We start from the raw sequence: 18,690 nt of genomic DNA on the forward strand, positions 1-18,690 counted from the left end.
TCAGGGGGGGGGGGGGGGTGTTAGTAGCCACCATCAGGGATGGGGGGGGTGGTAGTAGCCACCATCAGGGAGGGGGGAGGTAGTAGCCACCATGATAAGGATCTAGCTGTGCATTACGGTTTATGTTATAAAGAACAGGCCATTAAGGGGGAATAGTCGGGGGTCAGACCTATATAACCCACACTTGATCAGCGGTGCTCTGTGGCTGTCAGGGAAAACTACTTTAAAAAGGGTTTTCCAGAATGAAAAAAAAACATGGCTAATTTCATGATTTCATGCAAAGACAGCGCCACCCCTGTCCTCAGGTTGTGTGTAGTATTACAATTCAGCTCCATTCACTTCAGTGCAAATGAGCTGCAAAGTTGCACCCAAACTGGGGACAACAATGATGCTGTTTGTGGAATAAAGCAGCCATGTTTTCCTGGACAACCCCTTTAAGCCTCTGGTGAAATAGATTGTGTTTTTGGAGATATAACAGATTCATTATCGACAATCAGGATTACTGCTTCTGTCCTCAGAGACGTCCATAATGGTCCCACCTACTGCAGCACACTATGTTGTTCTGCCATGAACAAACACAAATGTGAAGAGTCAGATGCTAACAGACAACATGTGATCTGAGCCTCGTACTACAGACTAACATACCTGAGCCACAGGCTCCGAAACAATAGATGCCATGGCGCCCTCTGCTGCCCATCAGCTAACACTGGCAAAGCCCTATCAGCCAGAAATCTTTTCATCCTTTCACTTCTTTGTCACATCATATATAAATATGACGAATGACAGGCTCAGAGCCCACAGATCCTTTGTGTCCCCAGGACAACACTTCCTGTCTGTGTTCTGGCTTTGTTCAGTGTTATCACAGGGACATTTTCGGCATTGGGACGGTCATTATCCATCTCCCCATACACTCGCACACAGCTTCTCTGCCTGCAGTCAGTTAGGGTGCGGCCATTGTATATTTTATGGGCAATAAAGATGAACAAAGGTAAACTGTTCAATGTCGGATACTGAGGTGTTTAGTTATAGAGGGCAAGTGGAATTCTAATAGGTACAAGGGGCAGAAAGTCACCTTTATTGGGTCTATAAAGCTGGATACTGGGGGGAGGGGGGCTGTACTTTACAAACATTGTCATATATCATATGAGAAGTGGGTAAGAGACTGGAAGAAGCTGAGATTTGTAGGTGATCAAGTTCTTTATAAAGAAGTATCTGTATCTTACAATAACATCACTGATTTCATACAACATACTGGGCTGGAGATGCCAATGTGTCTCCATGGTAACAGACTACAAACAAACTCCGTGTAGTCTGGACCTGCAGTACTTTTGCTCTCATCATTCCATCACTTCTTTCTAACAAACACTCTGTATGTTACCAAGAAGCAGGAGACTAGCTGAAGGGAGTAGGACTACACAAAAGCTGTTTTTGCTTGTAGTCAGTAACTACAGACTGCACTGGGGCTGTGTACACAACATAGTGTGTGTGGGGGGGGGGGGGGGGGGTTTGGAGACTATTTGAAAAATTGTTTATGTCAGATGCTGCGGAGCAATAAAAATATGTCTCATGATGTCCACAACAGTCTTCAATCTGTATTCTGCCCAATCCAGGCTTTATACCACAATCCCATTATCAATCTACCTACCCCATCTCTCCTATCTCTCTCTATCTCCCCATCCCTCTCTGGCCCCATCCAGCCCCATCCCTCCCCCTCTCTCTCGGCCCTGGTTTGCCTTATTTTTCTTGACTAACAGTGCCCAGATCTTGGCTGCTTTCCTCCAAGTACAGAACCCCTCGTCTTTAGTTTGCATGTAGTTTGTATATTGCATCTCAGTTGTATCCATGTTTCCTTGGACTTCATACAACTTCATCAGCTACCGGTATTCAAACGCTGAGCAATCACAATCAAGCATGCTTGAGTCACACTCATCTCTAAACAGAACTGAGATGCAATGCCACATGTAAACTGAAGCCGAGAGTGGCGCTGTTTCTTGCTGTTTTTTTCTTATCCTGGCTAACCCCTTTAAAAATAAATAAAAAGACAGCCAATCAATGAAAGAAGCGAGTGTGGGAGGGGGAAGGCGCGGCCATGCGTGTGTAAGTGAGGAATGAATAATCTCCACGTCTGTTTATTTACTAATGGTTGTAATTGGGGGGAAAACATTTATGTTCTGGGAGCGCGGCGTTCCTGGACAGCGGGCGACTTCTTTCCCAGGAACATTACTAGTAAACTAGAGGACATAACACGCTGCAGCGCCAGCCACACAACTGTGACCTGTTGTTACAGACGCAAAGAGGGGGGGGGGGGGGGGAAACAGACTTCCCGGGAAGGGGGAGACTGGATGTACACAGCGCGGGATGAAGGAAAAGCTGCTTCTCCGAGGCCAAAAACAAAACCCGCTCTGTGCGAGGGGAAAAACATCACATGTAAGTGCGTATGTGCCCCGAGCAGGACCCCCGCGCTGAACACTGATCCTCTGTGACAAGTCATGAGCAAAGCTATTACTAATACTACTACGCTGCGATGACGCGCACCAACAGGAAAGACAACAGCATCGCTGCATCTCTCCGCTCTCCTGACAGCCCCATTCTAGTAAACACTCGTATGAGCCATAAAGAGACAAAACTCTGAGGAAACTTTCCTGCCAAATTCCTCTGTTATTCCTCCTGGAAACGTAGGTATACTACATGTCAGGGGGGGTGTCTGTGCAGAGTCTGCCCTGATTGGACAGTCAGACTACGTAAAGACACCACCCTCTTAGTGGTAACAGTCAGCTGTCAACTCAGTCATACATTTCCAAGAGAAATAACAAGAGCCGCCATGAAGAGGAACACAAGAGATAGACATAGTCTTTATATGCTATCCTAACTTTTGCTTAAGTTTAATTTGGAAAATCTGAATATTTATTGTCTATAGTAGGGTGGAAAAAGTCACCCGCACCACCCAACACGCCCCCACTCTAAATCCCCCCCCCTCCCCCCGCCGCCTGTGAGCAGCGATGACAGGAGCATAATGTGCGCTCCTGTCATCAGATCTGACTACTTACCTATTCCCTAGGTAGAAGGCGGCAGCGTAAACCAGGCCACTTCTTGTGAACAAGTAAGCTGGCCTGCACGGGGGAATAGGTGAGTAGTCAGATGTGATGAAAGGAGCGCACATTATGCTCCTGTCATCGCTGCTCACAGGCGGCGGGGGGAGGGGGGGGATCCGTGCTGCAATCCGCACTAGGACATGTCCTATTTTTTCGCAGTGCGGATCGCGGCACAGAACGTGTGAATGATTGCATTCACTTTAATGGTTCCTAAAATTTAACAATTTTACAGGACACGTGAATGCAGCGAGTAGAGTACACAAGTAGATTATTGTGAGTGTTCCTACAATAATCAGCTCATGTTAAAGCAACTCTGTACCCACAATCTGTCCCCCCCAAACCACTTGTACCGTCAGATAGCTGCTTTTAATCCAAGATCTGTCCTGGGGTCTGTTCGGCAGGTGATGCAGTTATTGTCCTAAAAAAACTACTTTTAAACTGGCAGCCCCGTGCCCAACGGCCGTGGCCTAGAGTATCTGTGCCCTAACCTCGCACCACCCCTCCGTCCCTCCTCTCCACCCTCCTCATCATTAGGAATGCCACTGGCAGGATTTTTCCTATTCCTCTACAGTGAACACTACACAGGTGCCTTAACGATCCTGCCCATGTGCCGTGCTCACACAGGTGATGAATAGGAGAATACCTGCCTGGAGCATTCCTAATGATGAAGAGGGCGGGGAGGAGGGACAGAGAGGTTCTGCCAGCCTAATGCACAGACATTCTAAGCCCCAGCCGTTTGACACAGGGCTGCAAGTTTAAAAGTTTTTTAGGACAATAACTGCATCACCTGCCGAACGGACCACAGGACAGATCCTGGATATAAAGCAGCTATCCGAAGGTACAAGTGGTTTGGGGGGTCAGATTGTGGGTACAGAGTCACTTTAAAGGGCCAGCAATCGGCCACAGATCAGCTGATTGGATCTTTTTGCAGCCATCACGCCGCACATTGCCCTGTGTAAACAGGCGGCTGACAGCGATGAATGTAACGTACTGCAGAAACATTCAAGCAATTGTTTGTGCCGCCTGGTCACGTGATGGACTGAGCGTTATAAAGGCTTTGCCAATAAGCATTACAGAGATCAGCACTTGTTATAGGGATGTGTAACAGGGCCAATAGGGTTGGAGTAGTGCCGCATCCCATGTTTGTCCTCTGCACAGTGATCTCCAGTCTTGCGGCCGTGCAGGGGATTACAGCTGGCCCTATTCCCATTGCACCCTGATGCCGTCCCCTGGGCAGTGCAAGGAATGAGCACTACACCAGCTGTATCTGTATACCTTCTTTCTTTCCCAGGACCAGGTTTCCGGGAGGTCAGAACCCCACCTGCCATAAAAGTGAGGCTATCATTTGATATGGGGAGGTCCTGCAATTTTCCTTATTTTCAAACCAACTAGTGTCAGAGAGTTATATAGATTAGCAATTTACTTATATTTAATAAACTCAAGTATTCAAGTACTTATCAGCTGCTGCACGTCCCGCAGGACGTGGTGGATTCTGGCATACTGCTCTCCTGCCACCTCTGTCCATGTCAGGAACTGTCCAGAACAGTAGCAAATCCCCATAGAAAACCTCTCCTGCTCTTAACAGTCCCGGTCATGGAGAGAGGTGGCAGCAAATAGCATCGTCTCAGACTGGAAAGAATCTACCACTTCCTGCAGAACATACAGCAGCTGATAAGTACTGGAAGTCTTCAGATTTTTAAATAGAAGTAAATTATAAATTTATACAACTTTCTGAACCAAGCTGATTTGAAAGTTTTTTTTGCCAGAGTACCCCTTTAGGAAGCCTAATGATAACCTTAAAAGGGAAACCAAAAGCAGTTTAGAAAACCCTAAGCTGCTGTTATGTTCCCATAGTGTATGGGACACTGTGAACAAAGATAATTTTCTTACCTGGCTCAGGCTCTTTGGGAATGTAACAGCAGGTTAGAGTCTTGTAACCTGCTGCTAGCTTCCCTTTAAAGTGTACCTGCCATTGGGCAGCTTTTCCCGGTCGGGGTGCAGTCTCTCCTAAAATGTTTGGTAAACCTTGGTAAATATATTACAGACTGCTCCCCCTAGAGGACAAACCCTTTAAATTATTTAACTGAGCTATAATACCACATACAAACAGGTTTGATGCAGTTTGTGAATGAAAACGGCCATTATTCCTATTTCTAGACAACCTGTACGTCTATAGTATAAGTATCACTTAGCACAACAAAGACACATTGGAAGTGAAAGCCGTAAAGGAGGATAATGTAGAAAAGCTGTATCATAATCCCTGTATTATGGTCCATCTTCTACTGAACAGAAGACTGTTATATAAGGGGTCAGCGGTCAGTGCGTCTAAGATCTCATATTAGCAAAGTAGATGCTGCCACCTTGTGGCCATATCAGAGATAACAAGGATTACCTAGGACTGCAGCACTATTATTTTCTGTGTTTCTTCATTGCTGTGTGGCAAGCGGTGATCCTGTACTCCAATCCTTACCCAAGGGAGGGAACAGAGGGAATGCAGTGCAACGACCATACACTAAAACCTATGAGGGTTGTACAGGTGGAATATCAGGTCTCGTAGGGGTACTTACAAAGACAAGAGGAGAGAGAAGCCAGCAATGTACAGATTACGCTGAGCTCTAAACAGCTTCATGTGAATATGTTCCACAGCTATGGGATTGTTCTTTAGGTCCACTTGCTCCCCGACTCCATACTTCTGGATCTCACGGAATGCATCTGGTAGAAGGAAACAAGAGAGGAATAGATGGTGAATGCATGACGACGAGCCTCCCTGATTCATCACTACCCCCATCAATATTAGAAGTACTCCACTAAGTGTCCTTTTACAGGGCCCGACAGGTGGCCGTGCAAGGACACAAACAAGCTTGATCAGCTTTTGTTTGCGTTGCCTTTACATACCACAGAAATTGAGCCGTGGGCCACATGAACGATCCTTGTATTGTTTGTGCAACCATTGAAACTGGCAGCACAGATATGTATCTATGCATGCTATCAGTTTACAGATCACACAAGCAGTGCATACTTATCATCAGTGCTGCTGTGCGATCCGGCATCCCACTCTCCAGCTGCTTTTTGCGTCTTCAGACTGCCCACCTCCTCTGGCTGTCAATCATCCTGAGGAGGCGGCATCCTGATGATACATCAGTGGCCAGAGAGTAGGACAGGAGAGCTGGATGCCGGATCACACGGCAGCACACTAGGTATGTATGCACTGCTTAGAGATGTGCGGCAGATAACTATAAACTTTAAAGCATTTCAAAAGATGCAAAGGATCAGGTATTATCCTGCTCCTCAGCTGATCACTGTCACTGTTACACAGGCCAATTATCGGCCAAAGCAGTGTTTCTAGCAACCCTCCGAGCCACTAATCGGGCCATGTAAAAGACCCTTAAAGGGGCACCCTGGCGGGGGGGCTTTTTTCCGATCTGGCCGGGGATGAGGTGGCTGAGGGCAACAACATCCACTCACCTCCCCGGTTCCAGCAGCGGGTCCCGTATCGCGGAGCTCCGGTCCCCGCTGCCCGGCCCCTTCCTGGTCTCTGACCCGGGCTCGAGACGTAACGTTTCAAGTCTGTTCGGGCAGTCAGTGATGGAGGTGGGATCCCGCCTCCGTCACTGACTGGCTGAGTGGACTTGAAATGTCACGGACCGGAGCGCAGCGATACGGGACCTGCCGCTGGAAGCGGGGAGGTAAGTGGACATTGTTGCCCTAAGCCATTGGAAAAAAGCCACCCCGCCGGAGTACCCCTTTAAGCCTTAGCTGCAAGACGTGTCCCCAATAAAGGGGAAGCGGTGACAGCCTGGCTATAATGCAGGACAGCTGTGAGTATATCAGTCATGCTAGTATGGAGTAATGCAATTATACAAGTAGCTTATACAAATTTCTGTATATAAAAAATGGATCCAAGCGGATAGATGGCTCTAAGGCCAGCTATACGCATTAGATATGGTAGGAGGATAGTACAGGGGCAAAAAACAGAGGGGATAAGCACTACCAGGGGGTGTCTGACAGCAACTCTCTAGGAGGGGGAACCTTGTTAGTTCACTTATCCGATATCCATGTACCTCATTAGGATCATTCAAGCTCATCACTGATCATTACTTAACAGAGTTGATACAGGTGGCCCCAGATGGGCATCCTTCCTGCATAATGTCATACAGGACAGGGGTCTCCTTGATGTAGTGTACTAAAATATCAGCAATACTTACCTAACAGTAGGAGCAATAGGATCACTATCAGGACCACAAAGAAAGTGTTCCCATAAGCCACTGCTAACTGCACCAATCGAGACTTGAAGATTTTCTGCCACCTACAAAGACAAAGAGGTTTTAGCCGATAGTCTCCCATTTACTACACTACTTCTGTGATGTCCTACCTCTTGCTGGTACTGACCATCACTAGCACCTAGGTGCCCCATAGTACCCTGCCTGTCTACCTGTATCCTGGACTGAAGTGGGCTATTAGTGAGCCGAAGCGCCCCCTCCATGGTACATGGATATTTCCGGGGCAGGATCTGTTTGCCAGTAGTGCACACACAGGACTTCCTTTCCCTGACTTCTCTGGCCGAACACAGCATAGTCATAACTAAGGGTGCTCAGCCACCAGAGACGAGTTGACTTTCGCACACATATATACCACTTTTAACTGAAAAAGTAAAGAAGGATTTTATTTGTAGTCATGCTATCACTTTGGATTTTTTTTTTGGTTATTATAAGAAACTTGCAGGTAGACAGACCAGGCTCTCTCCTGCACATTTCATATACAGTAGTACCTTGGTTTAAGAGCTCCCTGTACTGGGTGGGAGCACAAGTGGGGGAGGGGCATGGTCTGCATAGCAGGGTCCACAGCCCTGTTTTCTGACCCAGAAAGTCTCCCTCACCTTCGAAATCATAGCAGATCCACTTCAGGCTGGGGCTTGCATCAGGGGACAGGACTGTGGAGGTAATCTCTTCATAGCTGTAACCCCTCTCTCCCCGGACAGAGAGCGCTGCATGTATGTGCCCACATCTGCCCTGCTCATTCCTTCATACTCCCTGCAGTCTCTGTCAGCCCTTGTGTTTCCCATCCTCTCCATTACTGTACAGTAACTTATAATATCACAGATTCTGCTGTTTTTGAACGTTTGTTTCATTTGTTTTACATGTTATTCAGATTAATAAATTATATTGGGGGTGTGGAACCAATTGTCTTCATTTCAATGATTTCTTATGGGAAAATTAGCTTTGGTTTAAGAGTGGATTTGGATTACAAGCACGGTCCCGGAACGAATTATGCTCATAATCCAAGGCACCACTGTACTTACCTCAGCCTGCAGGGAAGGGAGACACCTAGTGGCCAAGATTTAGAGTTGTTTTTTCTGAGGTAAATGAAGTGATTACAAATGTTACAGATCACACTGACTATCACATGGAGGGGAGATGGGGCTAAACGGAGGTAGTTTACACAAAAATCACAGTCACATGAATACCGTGAATCATGGAGACAGCTAATTTACCATGGGTCCAGTGAATGGTATAGGCACAGGAAAAATGGACAAACATGGTTCATAGTGTGTGTGCATAAGGCCTTAAAGGGGTTGTTCACCAAACAATTTTTTCGTTTTAATCAACTGATTCCAGAAAGTGCCAGAGATTTGTAATTTACTTCTATTAAAAAAATCTCCAGTCTTCCAGTACTTATCTGCTGCTGTATGTCCTGCAGGAAGTGGTGTATTCTGTCCAGTCAGACACAGTGCTCTCTGCTGCCACCTCTGTCCATGTCAGGAACTGTCCAGAGCAGCAGCAAATCCTCATAGAAAATCTTTTCTGCTCTCCAGACTGGAAAGAATACATCACTGCAGGACAGCCAGCAGCTGAAAAGTACTGAAAAACTTGACATTTTTTTTAAATAAAAGTATATTACAAATCTCTGGCATCAGGTGATTTAAGAGAATAACTACCCCTTTAATACCTACATAGAACACTATATACATTGATATGGTGATACATCTACATCCACAGCAGCTGCTATACAACATCTCCACAGGGTCACATTGAGGTTCACAGCCCGAGGGGGACATCACGGCCATCATGGTGTGGGAATCCTGCGTCATGCGTCCGTACAGCAGGGTACATATAACCTCCATATAACACTGACCTTTATTATACCATCCTGCTCTCCCAGCCTATCCCCTCTCCCGGGGCGCACTGACCTGTACTGTTATTATTAGACTCATCATCTGCAGCAATATAATGAATATTTCCTTAGGTTACCACAGATGTGAGCACAGGCATTAGCTGTCATATTTCATGTTAGTAAAGGATTAGATAGAACAGAGTCTGGATTTGCAGGGAATGTGTGCGGACAGTCAGACACCTCGTATTTGATTTCTATGTAAATATGTGACAGTAACCTGGCGGCTGCCGCTGGGGTGAGACCAGTGTATGATTGGTGAAATATAATGGGAACAGGTCTGCTCAGACTATTGTTGTCCAAAGACACAGATGTCAAGCAGGTTCTCTGATGTCCATATAGTAAACCACCCGGACATGGGGCAAATTAACCTGGGGGGGGGAGAGACAATCACCCCACAAGTCTAGCATGGTTCAATGTATAACATGATATAAGGTTAAAGTTTATGTCGTGTACACAGCACAGTGGTGTCTATGGGACGAAAGGAGGAAGGAAGAAAAGAGTGAGGATTGGAAGGAAGGAAGGAAAGAGGGGGGGTGCAGGAAGAAGGAACAGAGAAGGGAAGGAAGAATAACAAAGGGAGGGTTGGTTGGAAGGAGGGAGGAAGAAGGAACAGAAGGAGGAAGCAAGGATGGAGTGAAGGTAGGTTGGAAGGAAGGAAAGAAGGGGAAAAAGGAGGGGGAAGGAGGGAAGGGATATAAAGGAAAGCGCAGGGAGGGAATAAGGAATGTAGGAATGGAGGGGAGAGGGAAGAAATAGGGAAGGATGCATAGGAGGGGAAAGGGAGTAAGGAAGAAGGGAAAGGAGGGGGATGGAGGAAAGGAGGAAGAAGAGAAAGGAAGAACATAGGGAGGGGTAGGAAGGAAGGAAGGAAAGAGGGAAGAGGAAATGAGGGGAAGGAAAAAATGAGGAAAGGAGGGAATAAGAAAGGAAGGATAGGAGGGAAGAGGAAGGGAAGGAGGGGGCAGGAGGATGGAAACGAAGATGGGGAGGGAGGGGGGAAGGAAGGAATTGGGTGATAAAAGATAGGAGGAAGGAGTATAGACAGGACAGAAAGAAGAAAGAAATAAAACATAAAATAGGCATGTGAGAGCAAAATTATTAAGACACAAAGACAAGGAAGGAAACAGGGAACAAAGAAAATGAAGAAAGAGGATAAGAGAAAGGTGCGTGTGCCCAGCAATAGTCCATATGATTAGAATACCTTGTGGGTGAAATAAAGGGAATGCACAGCAACAAGACCAGGAACACCTCAGCGTATAGGAAGGCGGCTACCGCAGTCCACTGGAGACTCATGGTTCACCCACTGCAATGGCCTAGAGAGAAAGCAATGAAGGCGAGTCAGTATACATTACAAGTGAGTGTACAGGAGTATATATCACGGCGGCAACACACAAAGCAGGGAGGGACAACTCTTCATTTGATTTGCAAATGTGACCTGGGCCCTGTATCCCTGCTGAGGGCACATAGTAGTCACATTACTGGGGAGGGTAGGAGCCAGAAAGACATTCACTGACAGTAAGGACTTCTGTAGACAGCAACATAATACACAGAGGAGCGCAGGGCACATGGTGCACCCAATAAATAGCCTCCCTGGTGTAACTAACTTAAAAAAACATACAAAATTTCATACACCTTCACACATAGTGCTACAACATCCCAGAAGTTAGGAAGCCATATTAGCGGGCTAATAAACCCCATAAAGCTGCTCCTGTGTAATCTGTGCCCTGCCATGTCTCCATGTCATGTGACCAGCAGCTAACATAGGAGCTGGCTCTGATTTACTGTGTGCTATGTCATGTCTATTGGGAGACTGAGAACCACTCAACAGATAGGAAGGCAAATAAGCCGGACTAAACTGAACTGTGCTAACAGCTTTACAGGCTTAAAGGGACCGGTTATTATTTTATGTGAGGATCTAGTAGCCTGTTTGGGAGGAGGGGGGGGGGGGGGGCACTAGCCAAGATACAAGATAACATACAGTTAAACATGGAGGATACATATGAGTAACAGATCGCTGATCTCAGGGAGACCAGCCAAACGAGAACACTGCCGGCTGCCAGTGAAAGCACCTGCAGTGTTGTCTCTGGCTGGTCTCCCTGAGATCAGCTGTTTCTCTTATGGCTCTACTAGGCATTGCTCCCACCTAGCCACAATCCTGCTCCACACTGATGAGGGGCAACACCCCAAAACAGCTGTATGTGGACGGTTACCTGGCCTTGGTATTTCCCTTGTCATTACATTGACTTATATGGCCACTTAATATGTTGGTTTCCCTACAGGAGCTACCCCTTGGCTGGGTCCTTCCCAGTGGGATATCTGGCTAGTCCTGTGTTTCGAGAGTCTTAAATGAATCTCCATGGGCTCTTCTTTTGTATATTCACGGAGGATACATGTCCTGTTTTGCGTCATGCAGTACATTCAGGCCCTGCACACTTGCTGGTTGCTGTAGCTGCATCCAGCTGGTCCCATAAATGTTAGATCAGGGATAAATCTGGTGACCAGGTAGACAAAGAAGTGTTCCAATATGGAGGAGACGTTGCTGAAAACCCCTGTGTGTGTGAGGGGTGGGCATTATCCTGCAGCTGGAAGCCATGAGAGACAACATATGGCTGCAGAATATCCTGTACATATCACTGAGCTGTTAGCGTCCTCATATCACTACTAAGGGTGACCGACTGTCATATGTGAGGGCTCCTACATCATCACACCAGCAGGGGGCAGTGTGTCCTCCCCACATCATCACACCAGCAGGAGGCAGTGTGTCTTCTCCACATTGTCACACCAGCAGGGGGCAGTGTGTGCTCCCCACATCATCACACCAGCAGGGGGCAGTGTGTCCTCTCGACATCATCACACCAGCAGGAGGCAGTGTGTCTTCTCCACATTGTCACACCAGCGGGGGGCAGTGTGTCCTCTCCACATCATCACACCAGCAGGAGGCAGTGTGTCTTCTCCACATTGTCACACCAGCAGGAGGCAGTGTGTCTTCTCCACATCATCACACCAGCAGGAGGCAGTGTGTCTTCTCCACATTGTCACACCAGCAGGAGGCAGTGTGTCTTCTCCACATCACACCAGCAGGAGGCAGTGTGTCTTCTCCACATTGTCACACCAGCAGGGGGCAGTGTGTGCTCCCCACATCATCACACCAGCAGGAGGCAGTGTGTCTTCTCCACATTGTCACACCAGCAGGGGGCAGTGTGTCTTCTCCACATCATCACACCAGCAGGAGGCAGTGTGTCTTCTCCACATTGTCACACCAGCAGGGGGCAGTGTGTGCTCCCCACATCATCACACCAGCAGGAGGCAGTGTGTCTTCTCCACATTGTCACACCAGCAGGGGGCAGTGTGTCCTCTCCACATCGTCACACCAGCAGAGGTCAGCAAATCAAATGATCCTCTCTACTGGTGATCTATCTAGTTGAAGGGGCTGAGCACTACCACTTGTGTTTACAATGCCCAGCTCCATGCATGTGGAAGTGGTTCTATCTGGTACTGCAGCTGAGTCCCAGTAACTTGACTAAGCTGACTAAGTTGACTAAGACTGAGCTGCAGCCGAGCAAGGGGTGTCTGGACATCAATGAAGTCTATGAGATTTGCTGAATCCATACAAATCTCAGCACCTGATTTCAACACCCCCCCCCCCCCCCCCCCCCCCCCCACACACACACACACACACACACACACCATGAAAACTTCTAACATGTCTCAAGTTTTTTTAAACTTTAAAGTACCCATAAGGAGGAGATTTTTTTTTTTACCAATGGTGCATCCTCGCAGGCACGTTATAAAACAATTCTCCAATCATGGAGTATATGCTGGTGACTATACACCGCAGTGATGTCTCCAGGGAGGAGATTACTGCACTAAGGCAAAGGTCCCCACCAGCAGCTTCTATGTCTCGGATATTGCATGGATGGCGGCAACCCAGAAGAAAGCAGCGATAGAAGTAGTGTCTGACCTTTACACCGACTACCATAGACAAAGGATAGCAATGCTGTCACATAGCACAGACACCGCCTGGCAGGAGTGCTCTATCCCACCCCAGTGTGGTATGCTGCCGTCACACCCTGAGTAACAGGGGTCTCCATGGTATAGTGACAGCTGTAGACGTCCATCAGGGAGAAGGCACACACAGAAGATTGTCTAGCAGAAATAACTAACTTCATGATAGCTGCCCACCCGATCCCTTACCCTGGAAGATGTGCGGGCCACTAGCGATTACTTTATCGCCCGCTCAAACAATGCAATTAAATAAAAAACAAGAGATCACTGGCCCCTTCATGTACAGCGGTTATTGGGAAGACAGGGGAATCCTACCATATCAAAGGACCCTTACTCCATCTAACTCGTAGACTTAGGTTATGTGCACACTACGGAATGACGACGGATAACCCCTTGCAAGTGCGTCTCTGTCCTTGTCATAGACTCCCCCTTCTATGCACGGGCAGATTCCGCCCTCTGTCCAAAGAATGAACACGGGCGGAGACGCACTTGCCCGCCACAGTTCCAAAGTGTGCACATACCCTTATAATGGAGTCAGTCTCCTGCAATGAAACAAACTGAGCGCAGAGCTGGGGAGTAAAGCTGCCAGGAGGAACAGCAGAGGGACAACACCAGGTAGATAGATGGGCTGCTCTAGAACAGCAGAGGGACATCACCATGTAGATAGATAGACTGCTCTAGAACAGCAGAGGGACATCACCATGTAGATATATGGGCTGCACTAGAACAGCAGAGGGACATCACCATGTACATAGATGGGCTGCTCTAGAACAGCAGAGGGACATCACCAGGTAGATAGATGGGCTGCTCTAGAACAGCAGAGGGACATCACCATGTAGATTTATGCGCTGCTCTAGAACAGCAGAGGGACATCACCATGTAGATTTATGCGCTGCTCTAGAACTGCAGAGGGACATCACCATGTAGATAGATGGGCTGCTCTAGAACTGCAGAGGGACATCACCAGGTAGATAGATGGGCTGCTCTAGAACAGCAGAGGGACATCACCATGTACATAGATGGGCTGCTCTAGAACAGCAGAGGGACATCATGTAGATATATGGGATGCTCTAGAACAGCAGAGGGACATCATGTAGATATATGGGCTGCTCTAGAACAGCAGAGGGACATCACCATGTAGATATATGGGCTGCTCTAGAACAGCAGAGGGACATCACCATGTAGATTTATGCGCTGCTCTAGAACAGCAGAGGGACATCACCATGTAGATTTATGCGCTGCTCTAGAACTGCAGAGGGACATCACCATGTAGATAGATGGGCTGCTCTAGAACTGCAGAGGGACATCACCAGGTAGATAGATGGGCTGCTCTAGAACAGCAGAGGGACATCACCATGTACATAGATGGGCTGCTCTAGAACAGCAGAGGGACATCATGTAGATATATGGGATGCTCTAGAACAGCAGAGGGACATCATGTAGATATATGGGCTGCTCTAGAACAGCAGAGGGACATCACCATGTAGATATATGGGCTGCTCTAGAACAGCAGAGGGACACCACCATGTAGATATATGGGCTGCTCTAGAACAGCAGAGGGACATCACCATGTAGATATATGGGCTGCTCTAGAACAGCAGAGGGACATCACCATGTAGATATATGGGCTGCTCTAGAACTGCAGAGGGACATCACCATGTAGATATAATGGCTGCTCTAGAACAGCAGAGGGACATCACCATGTAGATATATAAGCTGCTCTAGAACTGGAGAAGGACATCACCATGTACATATATGGGCTGCTCTAGAATTGTTCTTGCAGAAGGAATACAAGTGTTTCCTGAGACAGTGGGTGACTGGCCTCCACGTGATGCAGCTGTCATGTCTAGAAATCAGGTCTGTCTTGTGTAACTGTGATCACACGCCTATGTTCTGAGAAGATTTACACACGATTGCACACCTACACACGCGCCGGGTGGTGAGACCTGAGAAACAGCACCAGTTTGTTGTTATTGTTGCTGTTGCACAGTTCACCAACAGGAATCTAACTCTTTACATTGGGCTTTCTGAGCAGTAATCATGCAGGGTCTCTCTCTCTCTCTCTCTCTCTATATATATATATGCACACACACAAATGTACATGAAATAAGGGAAAGATTCAGCTCACCAAGGCGTTCTCTTTCTTGCAGCAACTCAAAGGGTGGAGGGTGCACGGGAATCCGATGCTGGCCGGGGACTGATAACATGGGAGTTCAACAAAGATACGGCGTGGTTTCCGGCACTCCAAACTTGGCGATTAAAACATAACTTTTAATGAAATAGATTAGAACATGGTACGCACAGGAAGACCAACGCATTTCATGCGATTGCGCTTAATCATGGTCTGACTGTTAAGAAAATAGACAAGTTAAAAACATAAGACTACCAATAAGAAAATGCCAAACAGAAACGGCCTACATGGATATTCACCTTACTGCTTCTACATCACACAACGTGGTTAATCCATCTCTATACAGAAAGCCCACTGCAGGGAATGCCGTATTACATCTAGCCAGCACTCACTACACACCATACGCGCTATATCCCTGTAGGTGAATTCACCAGAATAAAACGCACCTGCTGCAGTGCAACCGACTTTGATGTTGAAAAACAAACAACTGTGATAGCAGCGATCTGCTGCTGTCATTTTGTGGAATAGGAGCGGCGGCAGCAGACCGCCATTATCCCCTAGGGGCTGCCCGGACGATCTAGCGATCACATGGGCACTCGTTTGCTCCTCTCCCTCGGACCATGGAATAGGGGCTTAACACACCAAAGGCAAGAGGTAATTTTAGGTGTGGTCACAATCACTGCCAAGTATGTGTTCACACTAATACAAAAAAAACACTACATTAATAGCTCTAACACAAAGTCTTTTGAAATAGTGGATTTTATTAATTGTGAAAGCGACCATATCATATATATAATAGAATGCGATAGTTGTAATCTCAGGTTGGTTGCACAATTAGAAAACTAAAGCATCGTATCAGTGAACATGTAGCAGGCGTCCGCAAAAAACCGAGCAAACGCTGGTGCGGTTAAACATTTCTTGGAAACACATGATGGAAACCTTGATACATTCAGTTTTTATGGCATTATCAAGGTTGGCAAACCGCAGAGGGGAGGAGACTAACAAAAGTGTCTATTACCCAAAGAAGCAGAAACTATCTTTCGCCTGGACACTCGTAGACCCAGGGGTTTATTTTAAGCCCCACCCCCTTTTTCCAGGCAGGATTCGCTAAGAGGCGTACTCTTCGGGAATCCGGCCGGCCAGCCACCCGAACCTGCGCCCGGCGAACAAAATCTACACCTGCTTCCAGCAGGCGACATGTTCCAGCAGGTGTAGATTTGCGGCATGATTTACGCCGTGAGTGAGCAGGCGTCAATCATGATAAATGAGACGTGGGAGGGGGTCACGTGGGCGAGCGGGGCGTAAGGGAGACATACGCCTCTGGCGGACATTTCATAGATCTCCCCCATCAGGTCTCATGGTCATGTGACTCATTATCATTACAACATGTGGCATTTTCCTATTGGTAGTCTTGTGTTTTTAACTTGCCTATTTTCTTAACACAGTCAGACCATGATTAAGCGCAATCGCATGAAACATTTCATTAAAAGTTATGTTTTATTCACCACGTTTGGCGTGCTGGAATCCACACGTATCTTGAACATATATATACCTTGGATTACGAGCATAATTCGTTCCGGGACTGTGCTTGTAATCCAAATCCACTCTCAAACCAAAGCAGATTTTCCCATAAGAAATCATAGAAATGCAGGCAATTGGTTCCACATCCCAAAAATAATGATTTATTATTCTGAATAACATGTAAAACAGATGAACCAAACATTCAGAAACAGCAGAATATGTGATATTATAAGTTACTGTGCAGTAATGGAGAGGATGGGAAACACAAGGACTGACAGAGACTGCGGGGAGCATGAAGGAATGAGCAGGGCAGATGTGGGCACAGTATAGCAGCTCTCTGTCCGGGGAGAGAGGGGTTACAGCTATGGAGAGATTACCTCCACAGTCCTGTCCCCTGATGTAAGCCCCAGCCTGAAGTGGATCTGCTATGATTTGGAAGGTGAGGGAGACTTCCTGGGTCAGAGTACAGGGCTGTAGGCAGACCATGCCCTTCCCCCACTCGTCCCCCCACCCAGTACAGGGAGCTCTTAAACCAAAGCAATGCTCTTAAACCAAGTCACAATTTTGAAAAACTGTGAGCTCTTAAACCAAGTTCCTCTTAAACCAAGGTACCACTGTATATACACACACACACACACATACATACATACATACAAGTGGTACCTTGGTTTAAGAGTAACTTGGTTTAAGAGCGTTTTGGTTTAAGAGCTCACAGTTTTTCAAAATTGTGACTTGGTTTAAGAGCATTGCTTTGGTTTAAGAGCTCCCTGTACTGGGTGGGGGGACGAGTGGGGGAGGGGCATGGTCTGCCTACAGCCCTGTACTCTGACCCAGGAAGTCTCCCTCACCTTCCAAATCATAGCAGATCCACTTCAGGCTGGGGCTTACATCAGGGGACAGGACTGTGGAGGTAATCTCTCCATAGCTGTAACCCCTCTCTCCCCAGACAGAGAGAGCTGCATGTATGTGCCCACATCTGTCCTGCTCATTCCTTCATGCTCCCTGCAGTCTCTGTCCGCCCTTGTGTTTCCCATCCTCTCCATTACTGTACAGTAACTTATAACATCACATATTCTGATGTTTCTCATTATTTCATCTGTTTTACATGTTATTCAGAATAATAAATCATCATTTTGGGGGGTGGAACCAATTATCTGCATTTCTCTGATTTCTTATGGGAAAATTTGCTTTGGTTTAAGAGTGGATTTGGATTACAAGCACAGTCCCGGAACGAATTATGCTCGTAATCCAAGGCACCACTGTATATATCAGGATTACAATGAATAAATTAATATTTCATTTCGGGACAATCCCTTTGTGTATGGGCGCAGCATCAGCAAGCTGTAAAACAAGCCTGAGCAGCCAGAGATGGAGTCCTGATAGTAATGTGATAACACTGCTCATAGCGTCCTGTATAGTGATAACCAGCGTGGACTCTCTCACAGCCCCTGTGATTACCATACTGGGGGAGATGTCACTGAAAGCTCCATCACCCGGCTTATCAGAGAGGCTTCAAAAGTAATTGTTGCTTCAAAAAAACACTTTTCTCGTGTTTAGAAGATTTTAGTGTTCAGACCCCCAGCGATTGCTAGAGCGAGAAGAGAGAAGCACATGGCTAAGCCCTTCACTCTGCAGCTTGCTGTTCACTAATTTTTTTCTATAGTAAGTCTATGGAGCCTGCTTCCTGCAATGAGATGGATAGAGCAGCGAGACACAGAGTGAAGCACTCAGTGATCATTGGAGGACTAAAAAAAGCAGAGAACAGCGGTA

General features: G+C 47.0%; 1 protein-coding gene across 4 annotated transcripts in view; it reads right to left on the reverse strand.

The window, feature by feature from the left end:
- Positions 1 to 18,690, reverse strand: part of BCAP31 (B cell receptor associated protein 31) — a 47,890-nt gene that overhangs the window by 24,630 nt on the left and 4,570 nt on the right. For 3 of the 4 annotated variants that reach the window (XR_011364810.1, XR_011364809.1, XM_069986497.1), the window contains exons 2-4: positions 10,465 to 10,576; positions 7,298 to 7,398; positions 5,660 to 5,804 (exon numbers count right to left, since the gene is read on the reverse strand). Coding sequence is in view for 2 of the 4 variants with exons in the window: in XM_069986497.1 (XP_069842598.1) it covers positions 5,660 to 5,804; positions 7,298 to 7,398; positions 10,465 to 10,556 (338 nt within the window). In the remaining 2 variants the exon portion in view is untranslated. Of the gene's footprint in view, positions 1 to 5,659; positions 5,805 to 7,297; positions 7,399 to 10,464; positions 10,577 to 15,396; positions 15,513 to 18,690 lie in introns of those variants that run through there. The other variant, XM_069986498.1, reaches the window with a different exon arrangement.

This window comes from Dendropsophus ebraccatus, chromosome 10, assembly GCF_027789765.1.
Source record: "Dendropsophus ebraccatus isolate aDenEbr1 chromosome 10, aDenEbr1.pat, whole genome shotgun sequence".
NCBI classification, from domain to species: Eukaryota; Metazoa; Chordata; class Amphibia; order Anura; family Hylidae; genus Dendropsophus; species Dendropsophus ebraccatus.